The sequence below is a fragment of the Thamnophis sirtalis genome, unplaced genomic scaffold (assembly GCF_051295495.1).
Source record: "Thamnophis sirtalis isolate CommonGarterSnake01/CBP01778 unplaced genomic scaffold, rThaSir2_p1.2 scaffold_5, whole genome shotgun sequence".
In the NCBI taxonomy this organism is placed as follows: domain Eukaryota; kingdom Metazoa; phylum Chordata; class Lepidosauria; order Squamata; family Natricidae; genus Thamnophis; species Thamnophis sirtalis.
This window is the reverse complement of record NW_028261385.1, coordinates 133,524,151-133,551,912: the sequence shown is the minus strand read 5'-3', so window position 1 is coordinate 133,551,912 and position 27,762 is coordinate 133,524,151. Positions and strand designations below refer to the sequence as shown.

Genomic DNA, 27,762 nt, shown 5'->3' with positions numbered 1-27,762 from the left:
CATAATGTTACTTTACAATAGTGTATCAGCAAAGAAACAGAAATCAAGAGCAAATAATGAACGCCTTTGTTAGATAAAAGGTTACAATAATAAATCCTATGTTAAGCCTTTCGTATTGTGTTTTGAAATGCATACAGTCAGTGCTGTAGATTTACATTATGTGTTTGTAAATCTTGCAAATGTAAAAAAGACAAAATTTGTAGCCCTGCATTCATATGCATGCTTTCAATGGATCAACCTTAAGAATGTATTCGCATATAAAAATCAACTCCATTCGTTGGCAATAAAAAATGTAGATATAAATCTCTATGATATATGAATACCATGAATCATTAGGGAAATTGACGGAAACCAATCCCTGCAAGGTAATAGCTTAGTGTGTTGGAAGAAAAGCAGTTTAGAACATGTATATCACAATATATCCTCATGTTAGGGAGTTTTTTTCAAGGATGAAACATAGAGTCTCATTTGCCAGCCACTGGAGAGGTTATAAAGGTAGCCCTCGACTTACAACAGTTAATTCAGTGACAACATCACTGAAAAAAGTGACTTATGACCATTTTTCACACTTAACTATTGCAGCATCCTCCTAGTCATGGGACCAAGCTTTGGATGCTTGCCAACTGACATATTTTTGATGGTTGCAGTGTCCCCAAATCATGTGGTCACCTTTGGCGACTTTATGACAAGCAAAGTCAATGGGGAAGCCAGATTCACTTAACAACCGGGTTATTAACTTAACTGCACTGATTCACTTAACAACTGTGGCAAGGAAAGTCGTAAAACTCACTTAACAAGTGTTTCACTGAGCAACATAAATTTTGGGCTTGATTGTGGTCGTAAGTCGAGGACTACCTGTAGTCCAAGAAAATTTGCACCTGAGTCTGATTTGACTAATAGTCAATCTCACAATCAAAAAAAAAACATCTACAATAAAAGTCTAGAAAATATAGCTGGGTTATTTAATAATCGTATTATTATTAACTATAGACTACTAAAACTTTCATGTCTGTTTATTTTTAACCTTCAGTTGAGCAAAATAGTGTATCATAGGACAACAATTTTCAACCAAATTACCTTAAATGGTCTAACTTGCACAATGTGTCCAAAATCTGAGACTCATTATTCTCATGGGATTGAAATTTGTGGGCCTCTTCAGCACCACTGAGCCTTCCAATTACGCTTCTTAGAAACCTGTAGATTGTGTGACACAAAGGAAGATGGGATTATATGTATTCACACTCTCTTGGATACCTGCTTGCAAGTTAGGGCAGCCTGAAGGGCACAGCAGTCAATGGATGAGCCCTCTTCCTCCCTAGAAGGAAGGGGGCCTTGAAGACATCCCAGGATGGGGAATGAGAATGCAATTTTCCTCACAGCCCATGGCTCCCTTTGTTCGCCCCCTCACCCAGCATAGTAGGTGCACATGCATTTAAATATTTTAGGGGAGGAATTATTTTCAGGGGAGGGCTTATTTTAGCACATGCGCTCAAAAGCCAGATTGGGCTTATTATCTGGGGAGGTCTCATTTTCAGGAAAACAGGGTATGCTACACTTAGATATTATGAGTTTGAGAGCAGGAGCTGGAAAAGTTAATAGTATGTGAAGTTAAGTAAAGATTCCTAAATAACATTATGTTTCCAGTCAATTTTTATTTGAAGAAATTGAGGATGAATAGCTCCCAAAGATCTAGGACCGTGATGGTGAATTTATGGCACGCGTGCCACAGGTGGCACGAGGAGCCAGATTTGGTGGCATGCCAGCCTTCAGCTCCGTGACCGTGGCCCGACAAAACCGCGCTCGTCAAAATAGCGGCGACAAAACTGTGTCGCTAAAACCGCGACGTCATCACCGCGACGTCATCACCGCGGAGACAACAGCGCAGCGACAGAAGGGCGCTTTAAAACAGCGCGGCGACAGAAAGCCGATTTAAATTAGGTAAGGATTAGGATTAGGTTTAGGGGTTTGGTTTAAGGTTAGGTTTAGGGTTAGGTTTAGGGTTAGGTTAGGGTTAGGGTTAGGTTAGGGTTAGTTTTAGAGTTAGGTTTAGGGTTAGGTTAGGGTTAGGGTGCTGAGCACTTCGGAAGGCGCGGATTTGCCCTCCACAGTTATGTCGTCGTGCTAGGGTCGCCTTTTTCCTTAGCGCTTCAGATGGCGTGGATTTGCCCTCCACGCTTATGTCGGCGCGGATAAGGGCTTTGCGGTTTTGTCGGTGAACCCTCCGGCACATGTGTGCACTAAGCCAGCTGATTTTTTTGCCCTTTCAGAGGCTTTAGGAAACCCTCCAGAGGCTGGGGAGGGCAAAAAACGGCTCCAACGGCCCAACCCGAAGTTCAGGAACAAACTTCCAGTTGGGCCATTGTTGCTGTTTTTCGCCCTCCCCAGCCTCTGGTGGCTTTCCTGAAGCCTGGAGAGGGAGAAAAATGGCCCCAATAGGCCAATCGGAAGTTTGGAAACGATCCGTTTCTGGCTTCTGGAGGGCCTCCAGTGGAGGCCATTTTTACCCGCCGCAGGGTTCAGGAAAGCCTCTGGAGCCTGGGGAAAGGTTGTGTGTGCATGCAGGGATGCGCATGGGCAGGTGGGCGGGGAGGACTGAATGGGCACACACAAACGATAGCGCGCAATTTTGGCACGCCATAAGAAATAGATTTACCATCACTGATCTAGGGGATAGTTGGAGAACATATTTTCTTCCCATTCTCATTTCAACCAAAACAAGAAAATTGCAAGCTCAGCTTAAATTTATTTTAAAAAAGAATAGAAATAAATTTGGAGAGATGCTCTAGTTTTGAGAATAAATACAGAGAGGCAGGGAGAAAGTTCTGGAAATGATAGGAGCTGCTTTTATTTGAAGATCTGATGTGGGGAAGGGATTTGGTTGTCAGTTTGTATGCTGAGTTATATTTCCCCGGGGTTCAACTTCTGTATTGCGATTTTTAAATTGAGTATATAGCTGGCTTCTATTTTTCTTGTTTTCATTTGAATTTTTTGCATTTGATAGCTAGCCTGAGTACACCAAGCTGAAATACAGAATATACCAACTTAAATTATCTTTATCTCCAGAGATTTTCTCTTCTAGCAATTGATTTTTGCTATGAAATGAGTGATTACAAGATTACAAGTTCCACAATTATTGGGGAAGCATGCTTAAGAAATAACCACATCAGAAAAAAAATGAATGCAGGATCTTAGGAAATTGTAAAACTTTTACAGAATATTTCATTTTCACCTAAATAAAATTCTCATTTTATCCTCAAAGTACACATCTTTTTCATTCGTGTGTGTGTGTGTGTGTGTGTGTGTGTGTGTGTAGAGCAAACCCCTATTGACATGCAAACCTGAATAGTTTGCAATGTAATTTCTCCATTACCATTATTCTATTTTCTTTATGTGTATTATATATAACGTATGTAAATAAAATGTAATTTTAAAAAAAATACTGTTCCTAGATTGTGCAAATAATTATAAATTAGTATTAGACTCACAATTGAACAGCTTTAGCTGTTGCTACATGCAGTCCATATTTTAAACAAATCAAATGTAATCTAAAAGAAGTTATTCAATTTTTTAAAATGTATTTTCTCTTTATGTATTCTTTCAATATATAAACTGCTTTATTGGCAATTGTGTTTTTATTAATTGCAAACAATCTTAAACTTTTTATAATTAATATATGACTAATAATGCCAGATAGTAACAAATCAGAGTACAACTCATATTCCCTTCATTTTCAATCTGAGAATTAATTATAGAATCTACATGGCCATAAACTACTATTCATATGTCCATTGCATGGCATGGCCTGACAAAGTGTATTGCCAGCGTGGGGTAAAGCTTAAAATATTGAATTAGGACTAGGAAGAACCAGATTCTAATCTACTTTCATCCATGAAAATTAATTGGGTAATCACTTTTCCCCCCAGCCATTTAATAGGATTGTAGTGGGGGTGAAATAGAAAAGGTGTTACAATAAAACAACTATCCTCACACCTTTGTATGTAATGTAATTATACTGACTGGTCCAAATTTAATGGATTATTTTAATTTCAGTGCATTGTTTATCACCAGCTACAGATTAATGCATGCAGCCAGATTAACGTTATGTATTTGAGCCTACTCATACCATTAAATGATGATTCTCAATTTGGAAATATCATGAGCTGGGGAAGAATAGGGAAAAATAATATATAGGAAGTCTTCAATTTACAAACGTTTGAAGTTACAACAACACTTATTAAAAAAAAGGGACATGACCCGTTTTCATATAACCATTGCAACATCCTCATGGTCACGTCATCAAAATTTATGTGCTTAGCAACTGGCATGTATTTATGACAGTCACACTATCTCAGGGTAATGTGATCACCATATGTAAACTTCCCAGCCGCCTTCCGATAAGCGAAGTCAATGGGGAACGCCAGATTCACTTAACAACAAAGGCAAAAGGGATCATAAAATGGGACAACATTCACTTAATAACTGACTTGCTTAGCAACAGAAATTTTGGGCTCAAGTGCAGTTGTAAGTCAAGGACTACCTGCAATAAAAAAAATAACAGTAAATAAATAAGTAAATGAAACAAATAATAGAAAAATGTATTCTTCAAGCATTAAGACAAATCTCCGTATCTAAAAATTTACTTTACCAACTGGTGTTACAAAACAAACAAATGCTATCGCTTTAAAGAAATATCTGTTCCTTAAGAAAAGTTGTTATAAAGTAAACTATTTATCATTTAAAACTGACATAATCTAAGTGAATAGAAATGTTTTCAAAAATCACTACCATATGCATTTAATTAGGTAAACCGCCTACTTTTTACTAATCAGAGTCTCGTATACGTATATACGTGTAAGGTTACTCTGTAAAAACTTTTCAATATTTGATCAGTTTCGGCCAACAATGTCACTCTTAATTCTAGAAATACCTATTCAGTAGTTGAAATGGCAATTGAATGAAACGGAATTGCTCGTTCTGAATACCATGCCTTGGACCTTTGCACTTAGGCAGACAAAGTCTTAGCAATAATAGTGTAACCAGATGGGTTGATTCGTTCTTCAGTAATTCAGTTGCTGTTAGCCTGTCAAGGAAAATCCTGTGCTAGACATCTACCATGGAAGCAATTCTTAACATGCCATTTAGGTTGCTTTTAATGCACTTACATCATTACAAAAAAAGAAGTCAGTTTTGTCCTTTTGCAGATTGTTTCCATCACCAGCTTGGAGTGGACTGAATTTTAACAGAAAATTAAATGTGCCCCTTTACAGTTTATTAGTTTATTCCCTCAGTCACTTTCTGGATTTTCTTTTATTACAGTTTTGGTCAATCATGGTGTAGTACTGTTACAGCAAACACTTTTTGCCTTCTTAAAAGAAAGGCTTTCGAAAGGAGTCCTTGCACTAGTAGAAGAGGTTTACTTATGGCAAGAAAAACACTGATCTACCAAAAGAGCACTACCAAGAATAAATAAGAATAGATGGCTCTAACATGAAAAATAATTTGTTTTTAATACAATTAAATTATTTTAATACTATTGTGTGTTGTTTCACCTGTGTACAATATTGATCACTAATTATTACAATTCAGCGTCATTTTTGAAGGAACTTTTGAGTGACACACAAGGATTTTATAACTTGGATTTACCGTGCCTGAAGCATATAGTGAAACCAGATCTTCCTATTTTGAAAATATATAAGTATTTCAATTGAAAAAAAACAACTAACACATTTAAATAGGTTGACTCAGCCTTCCATCCCTCCAAGATGGGTAAAATGGGGGCCCAGATTGTTGTGGGTAATAGGCTGACTCTGTAAACCACTTAGAGAGAGCTGTAAAAGCACTATGAAGCAGTATATAAGTTTAAGTACTACTGCTATAATATAAAGAGGTCAAATTAAGGGTGGTTGGTCATCCTGTCAGCAGATTTGAAATAAATATCATTTGCACACCAAGCATGAGCCCTGGTGGCACAGTGGTTAGAATGCAGTATTCAGGCTAACTTTGCCCAATGCCAGTAGTTTGATTCTGGCCGGCTCAAGATTGACTCAGCCTTCCATCCTTCTGAGGTCAGTAAAATGAGGACCCAGATTGTTGGGAACAATAGGCTGACTCTGTAAACTGCTTAGAGAGGGCTGCAAAGCACTGTGAAGTGGTATATGTCTAAGAGCTATTGCTATGGGTTAACATGCTTGAATAACAGAAACACTTCATCTTTTTTATCAGTAATGTCTCCATATTATTGCCAAGTAGTGTGTCTCAGGTAATTTTTGGATTTCTTTAATCTTTTAGGTATATCATTCAACTCATAATAATTTCCCATAGGTGCCAATTTCAACTTAGAATTACATTTGCAGAAAATTGGATTTCCCCCCAGGTTTTCAGTTAGATTGTTGAAAGTGTACTCTTTCCAAAAGATTTTCAAGCCTGTAAAAAATATAACATTTTCTAAAAAGTTCAAATCTGAACAGGAGACATACCTGATTTCTCTAAAACAGTGTTTCCCAAAGTGTGGTACGCGTACCCCCAGGGGTACGGGAAGAGTTTGGTGGGGGTACGCGTTGCACCGGAGTTCGGCATCTCAGATTAAAATTAACAACCAGGGAACCAAATTATGATGATCTGTCATCTCAACATAAACAATTTCATCCTTCTCATTGAATCAAATAAATGTTCTTTATAATATAACTTTCGTTTATTTTGCGTATGTACCAAAAAAATAAAAAATAAATATATTTTGATTTTTATTAAAGCATATGTTTTTTATGAGGGGTACTCAGCGTTACAAAAATTATAGAAGGGGTACACATATGTCAAAAGTTTGGGAAACACTGCTCTAAAATAATGACATGTATTGCAGTTTCTATTTAGGTTATTGTAATAGTTACTAAATTTACATTTATTTTGTAAGTTAGCACAGTATTTTATGCAACTCTTTCTTGTCATTTACTCTTTTTCTGCATGGTAAATCTTGATGGGGAAGTATGTAAAGCTATTTACTTTCAATATATTGTATTTTTTTAATAATTTGTTGAAGTTTAAAAATACAAAGATAAAAATCTAATACAAAGTAAGACAAATGCAAAAAAAAAGTACAAAGAAGAAAAAATGAAGGAAGGAAGGAAGAAAAAAGGGTTCAGAATGTTAAAAAAAATGGAAAATATATAGAAATCTCTTCCACCTTCATCAAGACAAGAACAAACTTATCAGCTTTTCTAATTTCTGCCTAAATCTGTAAGATACCATATCTTATTGTCTATCTATTAGCAAATAATAAACTATATCCTTCAATCTTTGCAATTGCAGCACTTTCTTTCAATTTTAATACCATAGCTTATCACTTTCTCTAAAATACAACAAAAAATAATATCTTCTTCTCATATCTTATCCATAAACAAATCTCTAAAGCCTCATCATTCAGTTCTGGTAAAAAAAAAAAACAATACTAAAATCTGCTAAGAAAAAAAACCCACATCCACTTTAACTTTGGTTGAATAAGAGAACATTATAAATCTTTTTTCTTTTAAAAAGTTTTGATGTCTATTCCTTTTAAGTAATGTCCCAGAAGATGATTTCTTTTCATTCTCTCTATCTTTTCTCAGGAATTCCCTTCATAGGTATAACACATCTTATTTGTACGTGCAAAAAGGAAAATTGTTCAAGTGACTTTTCTGAGTAGACATCCAAGTCATTGTTTTGACTCATTATTTGTGTGTCCCTTTTAGCTATTAAAACATACAGCAGTTTTATTTGTAAATTCCATTTAGCATCTTTGTCAATATCATTCTTGTATGCTGTCAATTTTAAATCCGTATCCAAAAGAGCCTGATTCTCAGTTGTATCTTCTATCTCCTCTTTTGCAACCATTTTTATAGTAACTGATAATCTGAAAAAAAGCTTTTGAGTATATTGTTACCAATGTCCTTGAAATTCCAGAGGTAAAATGCTTTCCTGCATTCTGTATTTACTAGATCAGTGTTTCTCAACCTTGGAGACTTGATGTCCTGTGGACTTCAACTCCCAGAATTCACAGGACTTCAAGTCTCCAAGGTTGAGAAACACTGTACTAGATCTTCTCCTTTAATTATAATCTTTAGTTCTTTCTGATTGCCTCTAGTAACCAGCCTTCAAGATTTCCTCTTGTCATTTTTTTTCTCTAATCCACATTTTCCCAGGGAAAGATTTTTTACAATTGTCTTCTTGCATTATATTTTATTTTCAGTCAATCTGACCCTTTATTCTTTGTAAACATTCCAAAATCAACATCCCAATCACCCCTTTGCTTTTAATTTCTAAATCAAAATTAGGTCTTAAATTTACAGAAGCCTCCTATTGCTGAGGATTGAAGACAAAACTTTTCTGAGGATTGAAGGAAAATCATCCAGTAAAATAAAACTACCTAATGTCTAATGTTCCTTCTAATGGTTCTGAATATCCAATTTATATCCTATTTCCAGTGAAAATGATTAAGAAAGGAAGTGAGTGAACCCAGTGTTTCTTTGACGGCTCTGAATGGTGGCTTTGGTAAAGTTCTATATTCCACCTCCTAGGTCGTAAAATCCCGCTAGACAACACTGTTTTATGGTTTCAATCAGGGTTCCAAGTAACAAGACATACGAAATCAAGACTCCAAGGCAAGGTTCCTCAAAGTATAGATTTATTAGGCATGTGTCATGTTGGCACAGCTGGTGATATCTGAACCTGAATTCCCCCGGGTTTTCCCCACCCAGTTCAAAATCCAAAGTTCTTCTCCCCATCACACACAACTATCCCATGCCCTAATCAGGTCTCTGTCTCCATCCCGGATGCCTCCCATCAACGCCCTCTAGGTGCTGGTGAGAGTGTCCTTGGTTCCCAGAAGAATGTTATTTTGGCTACATAGTCCCCCAGCTATCCCTACTCTCTCCTCCCTTTCCCACAGTTCCATCCAGCCTCACTGTGGCAACCCTGAAGACGCTCAAAGATGGCTCCAGGGTTGACACTTTCATTGTGGGAAGCATCTGTTATGGGCGATCCCGGGTCCTCTCCTTATCTGGAGAGGAGTTGGGAGAACTGATACATTCCCAAGCTCCTCCTTCTGCCATGCTTGTGAAATCTTCAATTCACCATGTTTCCCTGGAAATCACTTTTAGTACATTCTATGAAGTCAGAATTCTAATCTATATTAATGATTTTACATATGGAATTAGTAAAACTAATAATCACTTTTTGTAAATAAAAACAACATTCAATATATATCACACAAAGAAAAAGTTTCAGAATGAAAAACCGAAATTACTTTCAAAGAATTTCATGTATGCATTGTAGAGTTCTTTGTTGTCAGAGCATAATTCATACCAGAAGTTTCATAAACTCTATAAAATAATGCTAACATTCCTACTTTACAGACAACCTTTGACAAGGAAGGACTACAAGTTTTGTTGCATAGACCTCTTAAGTGCTTGTCAGCTAACCAGTTTATTTATTGCTTCCTGCAAGATCTTGTGCTCCATTTTGACTTTCCATATAAAAGATTCGAAATTCTTTAGCACAAAGCAATTCTGTCTATGCAAGCTGTCAGTAAAATTAACAGCTATGGGAAATCAAGATCCTTAACCATACATTCTGTGCTATTGACATTAAACACATCATGTGAAGTTTCTGGAGGAACCATGTGACCTTGGGGATTCGGTTAATTCGTTGACCCCACAATAAGCTTATGCAGGTGCTTCATAACTGTAGAAGAATAGTTGGAAGCCTGTTTTTCCATCTTCAGAACTGATGCAAAAGTATATTGTCCTGTTGCTTGTGTATATTGCTCCTTTCTCCTGTGCGCTGCTTGGAGACTCCATGCATGAGTATAATATCTGTCTATCTGCCCAGAGACTGAGTTTACATTGTTTGGACACGCCTCCTTGGCTTGATTGGTTCCAGTTTCTTTACTCAGTCTACCCCAAAAAGATGCATATTTACTTCTCTCTCGTTCACTAGTCAGATATACAGAAATTATTCTTGTTTTATTATTCTCCAACCAATGAAGTAATTAAGAACAGATATTGCTTAAACCAGAAAGAGTAGTAGTAGTTGTTGTTGTGAATTCTATGTGAGTTCCATTAAATTAAGATTTCATTTATGCGGTTTAAGTATACATTTATTTGTGTGCATACACAACAAAGGAATTAATGTAAAATATGATTTATTTGATTATTTATTATCAAGAATATTCAATCAGTCAAGGATATCAAGATTCGGTGCCTTCTTCACTCCAGTTTAATATCTACATGAAGCCACTCAGGGTGTTATCTGATAGCGCAGCTGAGTCAATTGTGCCTGTTCCTAGATTAGAAGGGCTTTCTGACAGCCCCTCATGGCTTGGTCACTTCTCGTATGGATTACTGCAATGTGGTTTATATGAGACTAGCCTTGAAGAATATTCAGAAACTTCAGCTGGTGCAGTATGCAGTTGGGTAAGCAGTTACGTGTCATCCTTGATTGGTGCACTTACTTCCCTGTTCTATGGGATAGATTGATTACCATTCCTCTTCCCAGTGTAATTCACGGTAGTGGTGATGACTTATAAAGCCGCTTATGGTGAGGGAATGGATTATTTGAAAGACTATCTCTTGCCAATCACACCTAACCATCCCATCAGATCAGGTAGGAGGGGCATGTTCTGAGTCCCATCTGCCCAGGACTGTTATCTGGTGAGATACAGAAATGATTATGACATGGCTCCTATCCTGTGGTACAGCATTCCCCTGGATATCAGATTATCCCTGACCCTGCTGGTCTTTTTTAAGCCTTAAAAACATGGTTGTGCGAATGGGCACTAGATTATGCTAGAACTGGTGCAACTAGAACTTAGTTGTTAAGTATGGAGACAATTACCATATTTTTCGGAGTATAAGGCTGAAAATCTGGGTGCATCTTATACACTGAATACAGCATTTTTTGCCTCCCGAAACCCTGCCCCCTTCACCAAAATGGCCATGCATAGCCTTTAGGAGACTTTCAGTGTGCTCATGGGAGCTGGGGAGGGCAGAAATAAGCAAAAAACTGACCGTATTTGCTCAATTCCCCCCCCCACTTTTTCAGGAGCATTCTATAAGCCTCCTAAAGGCTATGTGTGCTCTTTTTAAAAAAAACAAGAAACAGGCCCATTTTTGTGAAAATGGTCCATTCTTTGCTCGTTTTGAGGGGAGCCAAGCCCCCAGGAGCACTCTACAAGCCTCCTAAAGGCTATTAATGCTTTTGGGCGGGGAGGTCTGCAGAGTGCAAAAACGTTTTTTTTAAAAATTGCCTCTTCAAAATCTTGGCGCGTCTTATACTCCGATGCATCTTATACTCCGAAAAATACGGTACCTCACCTGTGAATTTTGTTTTATGATTTTATTCTGTTCTTACTTAGCTTGTTGTTTTTAATATTGTTCTTTTAATCCTTTTTGAGCCCCCTAGACTGTATGGAGATGGGAAGCTATAATAATATGATTAATAAATAAGTACTGTATGCCTAGAAAGGGGTGAGCCAGAATTCTGACTGAAAAAATTACAAGCCAATAAACAAAATTTGGGAAGTACAGTGCAGCTTGGTAACAAGCAGGGGATTTTTTTAATCTTCAGCAGGACATAGGACTGTGATGTCAGGAATGTGAAGAATGTAGGATTGTAAGAAATAAAACTTATAGTATGTATTGATTTTCTGCAAAGCTCTGAGTACAGATTATATGCTTTTGGTGTGTTGCTTAGGAATGATAAAAAATATTACTATTTTATCACAATATGATCTTTACAGCTGGAATGCTTTTGATAAACTACCAAAATTAACCTGCCTATTACTTGTTACACTGTTAGGATTCTATCCTGTTAGATATTACCATCATGTTCAATAAACAGTAGTGTTTAATGTATGTGCATCTTTTCACACCATTCCATTTACACTGGAGGACGGGCAGCTATTCTGGTTTCTGTACCCATTCCAAGGTCACTGGGCTACATGCCTCTTAGATATCTAAGCTAACTTCTACAGTTAAAAATGAACATTTGAATTAACTTCCACATATTAATGGAGGGGGGGGGAATATAAGGAATGCTTCTGGTAACACTAAAAATATGTTGGTCAGGAACATAAATGTTGCATGTCATTTAAGTTTTAGATAATATGATATTTTTGGCTGAGAACCTAAATGTTTGTTTCCGTTGATTACGGTCAAAGAGTAGTACAGAGAATCTAAATGATCAGTAGTAGATGTTTTGATGCATTATGTAACAAAATATGGATCTGAAAATTAATGGATTGAAGATTACAATTGCTTTGCTTGACAGTAAAAATGATGTGGAGAACTATAGGTTAGACAAAAATGCCCCCAAATCAGAAGATGTAAATTAATTTGTCTACAATGGCAGAATGTTTACTAAAGAATGGTACTGGGATGAATGCATTTTAAGATGTGCAAATGCTGATAGAAAAGTGGTGGGTAATGTGATTTCTTGAGAGGAGTATGTCTCAAAGAAAGCAAAGATGGCCATTTTCTTCCCTTATTATAAAACCTCAAATCCAATGCAAACATTGTTAGATCATTCGTATCAGAAATCCCTTTCTACAACTCTGATAGAGATCTAACTTTCCAAGAGTAAAACTTTTGGCTATTCCTAATGCATGAAAAATGTATATTTATTGGTGCCTTGATAGATTCCCATTTTGGAGATGGCGCTAAGCAGAGCTTATGCATTATTAAGTAGCAATAATTCATTTAAAACCATGTTACCAATTCTATGAATTTCAACCTAAATTGGAGAAATAGTAAGACATGTCTTACATGAAAATGTCAGTTTCTGGCATATTTGTATGTTTGTTTATTATTTAATAAATTACATAGCTGCCCATTTCACTTTTACATGACTCTAGGTAATTTACAATAAACAAATAAAAATACAAAATGCATACTACAAAATACATACATACTTGTTTGGTTTCTACCAATAAATCAATAAACAGACATATTGACATCGATCCAGTCTATCAACCGTTGAGAACGAAAGAACTACATCAACCGTGATCCCGAAGATTGCTAGTTCCTGCAACTGTTCTTCATATGTTTTAGCCTCCAGTCTTCTAATCATCTTTGTTGTACTTCTCTGCACTCTTTCTAGAGTCTCAGCATCTTTTTTACATGATGATTTTATGATTCTTAAACAAACAAGCCAGAGTTGAACAACTTGCCTCCAGAAGTCGTGGATGCTCCAACACTGAAGATTTTTAAGAAGAGATTGGACAACAATGTATTGTTGTGGGGGGGGGGGGGAGTTTCTGCTTGAGTAGGAAGTTAGACTAGATGACCTCCCAAGATTCCTTCCAGCTTTGTTATTCTGTTTGCCAGAATTTTAATGGGGCTTCACATCACGGCTGTAAATGAAAACTAAGATTGGGCCATCAGGAGTTACACACAGACTCCCAGCCTTGGCAACAGTGGTGAGATGGCATCAGAACCCTCCCTCTTGGCCTAAGTGATTCCACAGATTTATTAAGCACCAGGTAATGAAAGGTCCTGTAAAAAATATCCACAAGAACATGTTTCTAGTTATTCTTAAATAAAAAAATTGAACATCCAAGTCAGACAACGCCTACAACAGAAGGCATCTGGCATTATCATAACACAAATAGTCCCAAGAGACAAGATCAACTGTTTCTTTCTTTCCACAAATATCACACAGTCCCATGACATCTCTTCCAGTTATGAAAATATGCACTGTGACCTAACAGTATTTGAAAACAACCAGCTTGCTTCACCTGGCCCAGGCAGTGAAAACCTCAATAATTTATCAACACACTGAGACTTGCACACTGGGCAAGGGGCCACTGCCCTAAAAGATTATTATACAGTGCCTTGCTTTCTTTAGATATTTGATAAATTTATATGGAATTGTTGGTGTGTGGTTTATTATTTATCAGCTTTTGATAGCTTTTATTTATTTTGTCTCTGAATGTAACAGGGAAAAAAACTTTAGAGCAACCTGGTTAAAGTTTGGGGTATTACTTTGTTTATATAATTTTCCGGGGTGGGTGGGGGTGGAGTTCTTTTATTTTTTCAGTTTTTCTTCTTTTAAATGTAACTTCAGTTTTATATTGCGTTATAAAATGTGTGTGTGTGTGCGTGCACGCACTTTTAAATAGTCTGGAATTGTCTGTCTATCTAATACCAGGGGTGGGCTTCAAAAAATTTATCAAGGGGTTCTCTGCCCAGTTGCTGGGTGGACATGGCAATGGTGGGTGTGGCCTAGTCGGGTTCCTGCACCACAGCAGGGGAGGCGTCTTTGCCCTCCCCGGGCTCTGGAGGCTTTCCTCAAGCCTCCGGGAGGGTGAAAACAGCCTCCCCAGGCTCCAGAGGCCCTCTGGAGGCCGGAGACAGGCCCGTTTCCAGCCTTCCCAACTTCCAGTAGGCCCATTTTTCGCCCTCCCCGAGCCTCCGCACACACCCTGCACTTAACTGCATCTAAAACAGGCCATTTGGGGACTCCTGGGAGGAATGGGGTGGGCAGGGCCAGCCAGGAGTGGGATTAGGGGGTTCCCCAAACTGCACAGAATCTTAGCTAGAGGTTCTCCCGAACCCCTGCCAACCCCCAGCAGCCCACCCCTGTCTAAAACAGAGATTAAAAGGTTTTGGGCCATTCTAAATAAGGATGTCAAACAATTTATAATACAATCTTGCAAGAATAAATAGGCTGCTGTTCATTACTATGCATCTTTGACCCTTTGAGGGCTTAATCAGTAGAAGTAGGATGACTGAAATAGATCTACCAATCTTTACAGAGAGTCTACAAGGGCTACTGGATCTCGGTCATTTTATCTTCTTCCAAGAAGCAGCCATGCATGTTATCCCCGGCAAGGATTACTTCTACTTATCCAAGAATCCTAATGATTTTCCGAAAGAAAAGCCACCCTACTGTAAAAAATGTAGAAATTACTGCAGTAAAGTTATATGTGAAAGGCTGTAGAATCTCCCAAATATTTAAAAAAAATGTGGGGTTACGAGCAAATGGATTGAATTTCTGACTGATTCATGTTTGATATTGTGACATAAAGATATGATCACGGGATATTTGATCATGTGGAAGGAAGGAATGAAGGATCGCAAGGCCAAGTGAAAACATTTATAAATGTCTCTTCCATGAAAGTGCTCAAATGCAATCAGAAGAATGTGATTTAGTATATTTGGTTTATAAATTTCATACGGTGCAAACACAATACATTGTTTGCTGTAGTGCTGAAACATCAAAACAACAGAGATAACCTTGGGAAACAATGCTGCAAAACTTGAAACCTGATGTGGGGAGTAACTATGTGTCATAGCAAATCTGCTAGCCCAATTTTAAAGGTAGGGAGGAAACACTTCTAAATTTCTTTATTATTTGAATAAACATACATTAGGTTTAGCCTGTAAGGCACATGGGGGAGCAGCCTTTCGGATATATTGTTACTTTCTGTCTTGTAAAAAAAAGAAAGGGGAGGGGGAGGTAGAAAAATGGAATGTATTATAGGTAACTCCCAGATGGCTAGATACTTTCTGGAATTTGAATCCTGAATATATCTGAAGAATCCAAATTAGGGAAGTCTGGATTACAGTTATTTATGATGATGCAGGAGGGGGTGCACAGGTAAACCCACCAGTGGCTGGCCAGGTTAGGTGGTCTTAATAGAATGGACCTTATAAATTCATATTAGCTTGGCTTTTCATTCTAGTGCCCTGGAGTTCCAAAGTTGACTTTTAGCTGGAGTGAACTTTCTCTCCAACTTCCTCATAAGTATTAAAAATAGGGCTGAACAGTGTGGCAAGACCCTGTAAAATGGGGGCACAGGAAGCCAGGCGTGGGTGAGAGATAGAACAGAGGTAAAAACTGCTGACAGCTTAAGACATTATAGGAACTTCTCTTTTTTGTATTTTTCCTATGTACTTCGCTGTAACATTCCAAATGAACTTCTCCTTTTCGAAATGTCATGCTTGTCTCGTGTATGGAAACGCCTTGAGAATGCACAGTGTGGAACACGGCATAAAAGTAGCATCCTGGGCAGAGCCCAGGCAGTTCAGATTTTGGTGTGTGAACACGCTGAACTCGATGCATCAAATAAACCTGTTTCTCTCACCTTCGTGGTATCGAGTCCTGGCCTTTCGTAAGTAGATTACAAACCTCAATCTGCCGCAACAATGAGATTGCTGAAAGTACTGGAAATGGTAATTGAGGAACCCAAGCTTCATTTATTGGGTATTGATTGTTGCACAACATTAAAAAAAGAAAAAAAGTTCAGGAGCAGGAATTAAGATATGAGCTTGTCAGATGATGAGGACCATAATCTTTGATGCTCTATCCACTGATCTTGATTTTCTAGTACATCCTTATGTAACTACCTAGTTCCCACCATCTCTTCCCACATTTCAAGTATCCAAAAGGCCTGCATGTTGATGATATCACTTGGCTCCCTATTGTTAGATGCATTTCATTTTATAATGAAAATAATTGCTGTTATGACTGTCAGTCATTCCAACCTTTTTCTAAAGGGAACTATGGCTTTGGCATACATCATCATTACTGTTGGAGCACTGTTTTTCCAGAAATATTGGCTTCCTGAGAAATTAAGAAACATAGCTGAAGAATTATCCCTATTGCTACTTGATAGTTGTAAAAACTACATCCTGCAGATTGTTGCAGTCTTACTGCATTGCTCCTATTTGTTTTCTAACTTATCTCTAGTGATACCACGATACTTCTTCAAAGAGAAAAAGCTTCTTTCACTTGAAATATTTTCCATATGTAAACCCAAAATGAGCACAGAACTCTATTTGCCACTAGATAATGGAGCTGTAACAGCCCCAGAATAGTGTTCTGATAATACTTTGTCTTTATAAGTATGTATTCTGAAGCAGAGGTAATTGGGTTTCATTCACTTTAGTTGTTTTGTTCAGTAGCTGCTTCTGTCCTAGCAGATATTTTGCACAGTCTATGCTAAGAATAAATCAACTAGCATATTGTAACTCTAAAGCACCTCCTCCTTCAGGCTGTGGCTCCTTTCATTCTATCTATCTTTATGATCTTCCTTCCTTCCTCTCCATTTTGCTCAAAGCATTTCAATTGGGCTGGTTTTATACTGCTCTATTCTAGATGCTTAGATTGGATGAGTTAGAAGTGTTACCTAGGGCCTAAGAAAGTATTAGAATTTTACCAGTTATCAAAGTCTTTTTGATAACTGATCAAAGTCTTTTTTCCCCAATACCATCAATATATTCTTTGTGAAAAGCAAATTTCTTAAGGAGAATGAAATGAAAAGTATCATCTAGATATAGCTAAGCAGTTGGGGTCAAGCAGTTGGATAGATACCATCTCACCATTGAAGGGCAAGGATGTAAGAAATCGATGGCTAGGTTAAAAAAAAGAATCTGAAATTTATATATTGACCTTTCCAAAAAGAAATCTATATGAATCATCATTTTGTGTCTTCTTTATGCAATACAGATATTCTATTCTGGGGACTATTATTTAATGGTATAACTTTCAGTGTAATTGATAATTAAGCATGAAGAAGTGTGCGTGTAGATTGTTACATTTTTTTAATAAATTTTTATTTCTCATATATACATTCACAATTATATGATCTCACAACTGTTATTAATAATATGTATTTGTAACAATTCCTCTCCCCCACAGTTGACAACATAATTGAAGTTGCTTTCTTACCATCCCATAAACCCATCTTATTTTACAACAATCCTACTTCTTCTTCCTTCCTTCCCTCCTTCCTTCCCTCCTTTCTTCTCTCCTTCTCTCCTTCCTTCCTTCCCTCCCTCCTTCCCCCTTCCCTCCCTCCTTTCTTTTCTCCTACTCTCCTTCCCTCCTTCCTTCCCTCCTTTCTTCTCTCCTTCTCTCCTTCCTTTCCTCCTTCCTTCCCCCCTTTCTTCTCTCCTTCATTCCCTCCTTCCTTCCCTCCTTTCTTCTCTCCTTCCCTCCTTCCTTCCCTCCTTTCTTCTCTCCTTCTCTCCTTCCTTTCCTCCTTCCTTCCCCCTTTCTTCTCTCCTTCCTTCCCTCCTTCCTCCCCCCCTTTCTTCTCTTTCTTCTCTCCTTCCTTCCTTCCTCCTCTCCTTTCAGATTGTTACATTTGTACAACGGACAATGACAGGAAGGAACTAACAAAATTATTCCAAGGAGATGTTACATACAAACCATATTCAAGCTGACATAGGATTGGTGATTTAGCTTTCATGGGCAGGATTATATTATAAGGAGTGGAAAACTCGCAGCCTGCGGGGCGGATGCATTACATGCTAGCCACTCCCACCACTGGGTTAGCGAAGGGGGGTGGAATCACAATACATCACATGACAATGTGAGTTTGAAGCCCCAGTACTAAAAGATCTGTGACACAATTTGGAAAAACACTGCACCTAACAATGTTTTTGGGCATTAGCTGTGCCCTTGCCCAACAATGAACAAAGCATTCAAAGCACTAATGGCTACATGCCACCAGTCATAAAAAAACCTGTTGCTTTCAATCATCTGAGATAGAAGATTTGTTTCTAAAGCACAAAATATTTCGAAAGATCATTCAAATGGTAACTTCTCAGTTGTCTATATGATCATTTGGCCCATATTAAGGACTGCACAGGGAGAAAAGATTAAGACCATTCAGGGATTATACAATATAAACTCCAAATTAGGTGCCAGGAAACAGTGCTGCATTTTTCATCACTGTTTTCAACAATAGCCATCATACCACTGGCTTAGCACAAACGAATTAGAGGTTGTGACATCACAAAGTTTGGGATATAAACAGATGTTTTAAATTTACATTATATAATCTACACACAACTAACCTGGTGTAACAATTCACGATGTAACCCTACATTCCTCTAGACCAGGGGTGTCAAACTCACATCATCACAGCATTATGTGACATATCTTGACTTGTCCCCCCACCTTCACTAAAGCAAGCATGGGAGTGGCCAGCACTTGATGCATCCAGGCCGCGGGCCATGAGTTTGACACCTCTGCTCTTTCAGAGGCAGCATCCTTTACATTTTTTTGCCATGAGTTAATGTAGACTAGAGTGATAGAACAGCTTTGAGAGTTAAGTACGTATTTTTGTTTATTTGCAATCAAGGATAGAAAATTGCAAAACAAAAACCTAAAAATAAACTGAAGTAAAACATAAGAAACAGCTGTTTTGCTGTTACAGAATATTTTCATTAAATTTCTTGAATTATGAGTTTAACACAGCTGTAAAGACATCAGAGGAATGCAAGAAACTTAACAGCATTTGTTCCCTGAATGTATACATCTGTGTAGATCTTAGTTTTTATTTGTACATATGCCTTTAGTTTGAAAAACTGAAAAAAGTGTTAGAATTTGATCATTTCATTGAGAAGGTTTTCATTTATTTTGCTACAAGCAAAACAGAAATTATTTATTAAGGCTGGTAGTCCTCGACCTACAACCATTTATTTAATGACCACTTAAATATAAGACACTGAAAAAAGTGACCACTTTGACCATTTTTCATATGATTGTTGCAGCATACTCGTGATCACATGATCAAAATTCAGATGCTTGGCAACTGGCATGTATATATGACGGTTGCAGCATCTAACAAGCAAAATCAATGGGGAAGCCAGATTTACTTTATAACTGTGTTACTAACTTAACTGCAGTGACTTAACAACTGTGGCAAGAAAACTTATAAAAGGGAACAAAACTCGTTTAACAATTGTCTTGCTTAGCAATGAGAATTTTGGGCTCAATTATGGTTGTAAGTTGAGGACTGCCTGTACAATAAGAGAGACTCATCACGGTTATTTAATTGTTGAGATCTTCTCTACCCTATATATTTGATGTGAAATGAATGTAATTTATTGAGAGACATGTTTTTTTCACTATCAATATAATCTGCTATTGTAACTGTGGAGATGCCTCATGTTTATTGAAAGTGGCAAGTTTAGCATTACTTACATAGGTTTTACACTGGCTGCATGTGAATATTATTTACATTCCAGCCATATTTTTCTACAACTTGAACTTGCAAACCTTTAGAACATTTTGCTTAGCAAGTTATTCTTTTCTTTTTCACAGCCTCTTTCCCCATGCTTTTAGTGTTCAATTCGTGCTTGGTATTGAGAAGAGTAGCATACTTATGGATAAGTGTGTGACAATTACTGGTTTTCAAATGAATTATTGTAAAGTGTGTTAAAAGATATCTAGCAAAATACTTTGAGTGTGGCTACCATGGATAAGCAGCATGTAAACAAATAAGTGACCATCATACCAGAGGTGGGTTGCTAATTTTTTTACTACTGGTTTGAGCATGCTTGCGCGCACACTCACATGCATGTGTGAAACTACGCATGCGCAGAAGCGTCCAGGTGGGTGGGTGGAGCCTCCCACTGCCACTACTACCAGTTCAGCTGATCCAGGCCAAACCGGCAGCAACCCACCTCTTCATCATACCTACATAATCTCTGAACTAGGTGATTAAAATAGGCTACATGGGGCTCTTATTGGAAAGCAGGTCGAAATGATAGATTTGGCAGATTACATCAACCAAAATAGTGTTGGGATATTGTAAGTTTTGGCAATTCGCTTAGGTCAACAATAGGCTAAAAGAAGAGCTGAAGTGGAGACTTGAAAAAGAAACAGCATTTATTTTTGATCAAAGCAAAGAGCTGGGTAGACCATTCTATGAACATACAGACAAGGTGCATGTAAGGAAGGCCACACCTTGGGGAAGGTATGGTGTTTATACCTTCAGAGACATCATCTTGGTATTCAGTTCTGGCCCCCTGGCCCATGCCTTCCTTCCAGCCCTGCATTGGCCATGCAGCAAGGAACAAGGGGGGTTGAGTGCTTAGCAGCAGAGGTATTTGCCCGATGCCCTGCACCAGGCACTGAGTTGTACACAAAAACAAGATCACAGGAGTTAGATGACTGGCAGAAGCAAATGGCAGAGGCAATTCTAATTCTTACAGGAGCAAAGCAATCCTTACAGAAGAACTGAAATAGCAAGTTATTATTATGTCCCAGTAATTCTCTGTATTCCACTATTATTCTGTCCCTTCATTCCTCCCTTTTCTTTTAGGACAGGATGCGTCCTGTCAATGGTGGACTAGGGGTGTATATTTAATGGGGACGGTCTGGAGGACCATGATATTTGCCAGTTTATCGGGAGGGGTAGAAGAAACTATGTGTTGGATTAAAAGGGAAAGGGGGGAGGAGAAGGAGACCTTGAAAGGTTAACAACACTAGAAACCCCTATCCTTGACCAGTCAGAGGAGATATTGCCAAACCAGGTGAAGTCAATTGCCCCAGTCCAAGTGTGCACTGGGACGTGGGCAACTTTCCATACTTTGGCAGTTATCTCCTCCAAAGCTTGTCCTTGATCATCTATTTGCAAACAATAGTTTGTGAGATTAAATTTTCCACACGTTGCAAGCATTGCCTGTAACTTTATAAATCCTATTCAGTATATAAATGGGAGTTCTATAACCATACATTCCAGCTTCTTCCCAGGTGGCTGGTCCATATACCGGAATTATTCTGTCTAAAGGCCAGTCATCTTTCTGTGGTCTACTTCCTCAGAAACAGGTACTCCCTTGTTGTATGGGCAGTAGAAAAAACTAGGTTTCGCAATTCCAAATACACATAATCCATACCATTGGCCAGGCAATTGCACATAGACAAACTTCCTACCTATCCAATATAAGCCATCTGGAGCATGCCAATTAAGAGTTACTACATCCGTCCATAACCCACTCAGTCTAGTTATATTTTCAAATAGATTGTGTCAGGTTAATTGCAGACTGAAAGGTGACAGTAAGCGAAAAAAACACCTTGCTTGTAATATGTAATTTTTCACACTTATCATTGCATTATATTCTCCTCCTGTTAGTCCTAAACATAAGAAAATTATTCCCAAATATTGAACCATTGCATTAAATCCATCCATTCTATATCTTCAGGAATTATGACATCACTAACTCCTAAGACTACTGTGTTCAAGTCAGGTTGATCTGATTCAAGGCCCCGATATATAGAGTTTATATGGGGTGCAATCATTTCCACAATCACAGTATCCCACTATTCCCCATAGGCATGTATCAGTTCACAATCACAACAACATTGAGTGATACCGTTACAATCACAGAACCAACACAATCTTTAGAGTGCAAAGTTGCACAGCTGCTTTTGGGATCTTCAGCTGGAATGAGAGAGGCTACCACTCAGGCTGGAAAGACCAAAAAGTTGCTACTTCTGCAATGAGAAAAATCACAAACAAAACCCATTCAGGCCACAATGACCACATCAGTTTTTGGGGGGAATGTTTATTCTCAGTGGGTTTTCTCCAGGAATAACTTGCCACTCTTTAAGTTCTTCCACTGGTCCTTTTACATGTGTGTATTGGTCCATCCTTTGTCTTTAGTTTGGACTGCTGTTTCAGTGGTCAACAGGAGTTGGTAGGACCTGTCCCAAACTTGGCTAGTTTTTTCCTCATGTCAGCTTTTATCAGGACCTAATCGCCAGGCTAGAACTTACGGACAGCAAATTTGAGAGGTAGGGTTTGAGCTAGTAGTCCTGTGTTTCTGAGGTAAGATAAGAGGTAGTTTAATACAATCAACTCGAATGTATTGAAATGGTCTCACACTAAAGTGGTTCTCCCTTTTCTTTATGTGTAGAATTTGTTTACTAACTGTTTTACATTTTTCACATATTTGTCACAATCCACAGCATCCATAAGCTTCTACAAACAAGTCACATCATACCTTAGTCCCCCAATGACTACCCTGATGTACTAAATCCAAAATCAACATTTGCCTTCCATCGGGTACTATCCGTTTATCTCCTCCACTTTCTACTGCTCACACTTTCTCTAACTCCTTCTCACCTAACATTAAACATTCAGTTCCTTCTGCTGTTGCCATCCTGGCTTCCAAGTCAGCTAAATTATTGCCTCGGGCTTCAAAGTAATTCAAAGCTTGATTTAAGGCATACAATTTACAAGTCTGTGCAGACCAACATAACTTTCTAGTTTCTACCAAAACTCCTTCTCTTACCTTCTACCACTTTCTCGTCCCATCTATAAACAAATTAACCCCTTCTCAGCACCAATATCCAATTGTCCTTCTAAATCTCCTCTTAAAACTGATCTGTACTTGAGAGACCGCCTGCTGCCAATTACCTCCCAAAGACCCATTAGATCTCACAGAGTAGGCCTCCTCCGGGTTCCGTCTACCAGCCAATGTCATCTGGCCACTACCCAGGGGAGTAGGGTACGGCTCCGGCCCTTTGGAACGATCTCCCCGTGGAGATTCGGACCCTTACCTCTCTCCAGGCCTTCCGAAAAGCCGTTAAAACCTGGCTGTGTCGGCAGGCCTGGGGTCGATGAGTTCCCTTCCCCTCTCGAATCGTGTGGCTGTTGGTTGTTTTTAAATGCCCTGTACTTTTGTAGTTTTTGTGTCTTTCCCTTCCCCTCCTTGGGTTTGTGCGCCGCCCTGAGTCCCCCCGGGAATAGGGAGGCATATAAATTAAATGAAACTCAAACTCAAACTCAAGTGAATATCAGTGGTTAGTATTAAATCATTTTGTTCCATAAGCAGATTCTCATATTTCAAAATCCTTGAATCTGTCAGCCATCAACTGACTTTTTGGTTCAAGATCACTCTCGCTTGAGGAGGAGCACTTTAGCTCCTCCAAAAGTCACTTTTCTCCTTTCCTTCACTAACACTGTGGTAGCCACCATTGCTTAAACACAGTCTGACAATCCTTAACAGACAGGATCTAACATTTTAGACAAAAATGCCACTGACTCTCTATTTCCTCCCCACTTCCGGGTTAAAACCCTCAAAGTTATTTTCTTGTCCATGTAACACTAGGCTCTCTGCATACCAGTCTTTATTCAAAATAGCATAATTATCCATTCACAGCTTACAATATCCAGTCAATCCTAAAAAATTCCTCAATTACTTCTTGGTTTTAGGTAAGGGTTGAGTTACTATTCCCTCAATTCTTTCAGATGTTAATTTTTCTACTGTTATTTTTCACTGTCCTAAGCATTTTATCTCTCTTTTTACATATTGTCATAGGATGGAGCACCGTGATGCCTAAGCATTCAAAATCAGTGTGTCTGATTCAGATTCCATTGAAATGGAAACAAACTCTCATTAAGTAGGTTGAAAACATTTACAAATCTAAGCAAAAGATTTCAGAGTCATTTCTTTCATATAGGTTTATGTAGGACTTTCGATTGTTTTTAAAGTAATGATATAACTCAGGGCACCCACAGCGGTGAATACAGCATTCATCACATGAAGAAATTGTCTAGGTCCCACTATCAAAAGTGAACCAGTTCCTTATTTCAGTTTATAAGTCATTTTTCTCAAGGGCCAAGGTTTGGATGCTTTCTTGGTGATGACCTTCAGTGGTAAAACTCTCTTCTCTGAAAGAACAGACCAGCTTCTTTTATCTTCTTCTGTTCTTTTGCCTGAAGAATTCTGTAGTTTGCTGTTTTTTATGACGGATTCAAAGGAGTGTGTATGTGTGTATTGTTAAAACATTATTATTTTTTCCTGAAAGGTGTGCATCTATTGACTGAAAGGCGGGATTAGCAATATTATAAGTAAATAAACAAAATAATGCCATTGGGCATCTTGATATTTAATACCTTTCTTTTCTGTCTCTTCCTGAAGTATGTGCTTTTGAAGTATCACAGCCACAAAGCCTTTCAGAGGTTATCTATTCAAGCAAGTAGACATTTGGCCTCTCTTTTCTTTCCTTTTGAAATGCACACCTGAAAGTGTGTTTCAAGCAATTTACCTCTTTCATGTGTTCCTTATTTAATCCAAATAAGCGTGGGACATGAAAGCTAAAAAGCAAAGTACGCCATAATGCAATTAGTTCCTGTGATGTCTACAGAACTTTTTAGAAAGCCCATCTCTTTACAGTGGCCAGTGGACATATCAGATAATTAAAGCTAAAATAAATGCTCCTGTGTTCTACCAAAGGCACAACATTCCTTTTACAATGGCTCTGAATTTCCAAAGCAATAATTTATATCTTCCAGACCACCAAAATTCAACATTCAAAAATAACAGATAATTAAGCCTGTTAATTGGGCATATTTATTCATATAACATTAAACATTTAATAATTAATCATGAATTTTATTAGGCTATTTCTTCTTTATTTTTGCTTCCCTTCATTGTACCCCAAGATTATTAGGAACTGTAAATTCAAAATTTGTAGCTTCTTTCTGACTGAATCAATACTAGTTTGGGACTGTGTTTGCCTTCTGACAGGGTTAATCTACTCATTGAGAACCTAGAATTGTGATTGAGAACCTAGAATTGTGATTGAGAACCTAGAATTGTGTTTTGATAGGAGGCAGAATAAAAGATATTTTTGACTGAGAGTGGATATTTTGTTTAAACATGGTATTTCCTCCCCAAATACATATAAATTAGAACACACATATTTTGGACAACTACTTTTTCTGTTGGAACCTATCTAGATATCCATGTGGTGATAAAGAAGGTCTATATCCAGGATGGCTTGCCACAGGTGACTCGCAGAGCCATTTGTCAGGGCACGCATGCACACGCTGGCCAGCCGAGAGGCTTTGTAGGAGCCTGGGGAGGGCGAAAACAGCCTCTCCTGCCCCCCCATGAGACCCTCCGGAGGCTTCAGGAGATTCCCTAAAGCCTCCGGAGCACAAAAAACAGCCCTATGGGCAAACCGGAAGTTCAGGAACGGACTTCCAGTTTGCTCGTAGGATCGGTTTAAGTCCTCCGGAGCCTTCAGGGAAGCCTCCTGAAGGTCCCTGAAAGCTCTGGAGGGCCTCCGGGGGGGGGAGGCTGTTTTCGCCCTCCCCAGGCTCCTATAAAGTCTCTGGAGCCTGGGCAGGATGAAAAAAGCATGCAAAAAATGGGGGGTCACACCTGTCATGCGCGCATGCACACTGGGGGGTCGCGCATTGCATTATAGATGCAGCATGCCCATGCACGACCTCCCCCCTGTGCTCCCCCCCCCCCGTTTATGGCACGTAAGCCAAAAAAGGTTTGCCATCGCTGGTCTATATTGTTATTGTATTTGTGCAGGGAGGAATATAATACTGAAAGCCTAATTCGCTTCTCTGGCAAAGACATAAGGAGAAACTGAGAAGCACCTTGGTTATCCTATTAAATATTTATTTTTCTTTGGATATTTATATAAAGCTGTCTTTTTGCTTGTATCATAGAACCTTACTCTTTTCCGCTCATAAAAATAGCCAGTATGAAATTGGTGCAACTTCTATTGTCTTCATGTATTATTAGTTCAATTTTAAAGATTCTTATGCAATAAAGCCTCGTTAACATCTCAATTGACTTTTGGAGAATGCCTATTTCTTGAAAAATGGCATTTGCTTTTTCATTATTGGAATAGGGACAATGCAGAAAAAAATCCCAGCATGAAATTATGGCCCCTAGATAGCTAAAAAATTTATTTGGGCAAAGTCAGATAACTCTGATGAGTAAGAAATGCTATTCGGGGTGAATTATCTAATACTTTGCACATTGATAGTAACAGTGCAGAAATTCTTTAGTGGGACATACTGAGTGTCCTGGCAAGTAATTACATTGGGAGTGGAAGTGTTCTTTTCACAGCTGCCTTAAGATAACAATTGTTGGATTAATCATAATACCTTCCAAACAATAAAAATATATATTTAGCTTGCTCTGTCTAATGTTGACCTAGTTCAGGGGTGTCAAACTGGCAGCCCACAGGACAGATGGGTCATGCACAGACCACACTCACCCTGGTTACCCAAAGACAAAAAACGTTGTGATGCATCATGATCTGGCCCATGACGTGATTGTGTTTGACACCCGTGCCCTAGTTAAATGCAATATAAAACTTTATACAAAAACATGAAACGCACCATAAGGATTCTGGGTGTATATGTCTAATTTCGATATGTTTTCTTTCATTCTCTGGCAGACACTTTCCATTTCCAAGACAGATAATCAACCACAAGGATTAGCAACCAGTGTAAGGTGGGGACAGACACCCATCAATCAGTCTACTCCCTGGGATACAGATGAGCCACCATCTAAACAAATGAGGGAGACCGAAAACCCAGGTATACTTTCAGCCTTATTTGCAATTCTGCTGGAGAAAATTGTTCAAAGCAAATTCAATATGCTCTTTCCAATTCCACTCTAAATAAGGCTTTATCGTGAGTCCTTTTTTTAATATCGCAGCTGGCTTTGCTTTCTAGATACAAAACCTCTTCAGGTTATTCCTATGCCATGGCTAATTCAAACAAATTAAAATGCTGCAAATTTGTTAAAAGTTCTTTCTTCTGCCCGTTCTGTTCCTGTTTATCCTGTGCCAGAATAATAATAAAATCCCCCTGGCTTTTAGGTTTAGGTCCTGTGGTTGTGGTGTTATCTAGATGTGTTTAATACATAAAGTCTCTCTTTGTGTCCAGAGCCACCTGAAATATTTTCCAGCTTCCTGACACATCCAGCTTCGCCAGGCACCTAATTATAATCTTTTTGTAGTGGCTGGAACATGGCTATTATGCACACTGAGTGATTGTCAGGGAGACACAAAAACACATTGGAGAAAGAGGTTAATTTTCTTGGAAGCAGAAAATTACAGAAAACTGTAAACATAGTGTCTTACACGTTGATCAGGATTTTTAACGCTGATGCTTTCCTGCCGTATTATAGCATTTACTGCTTTGCACTTACCATTTTGGACTGATGTCAGTCCATC

At 38.4% G+C, this 27,762-nt stretch overlaps 1 protein-coding gene across 2 annotated transcripts in view; it reads left to right on the top strand.

The window, feature by feature from the left end:
• KLHL29 (kelch like family member 29) overlaps positions 1-27,762 on the top strand; it is a 445,288-nt gene that overhangs the window by 251,793 nt on the left and 165,733 nt on the right. For both annotated transcript variants that reach the window (XM_087716963.1, XM_087716962.1), the window contains one exon: positions 26,980-27,121. In XM_087716963.1, coding sequence (XP_087573089.1) covers positions 26,980-27,121 — 142 coding nt within the window. The remainder of the gene's footprint in view (positions 1-26,979; positions 27,122-27,762) is intronic.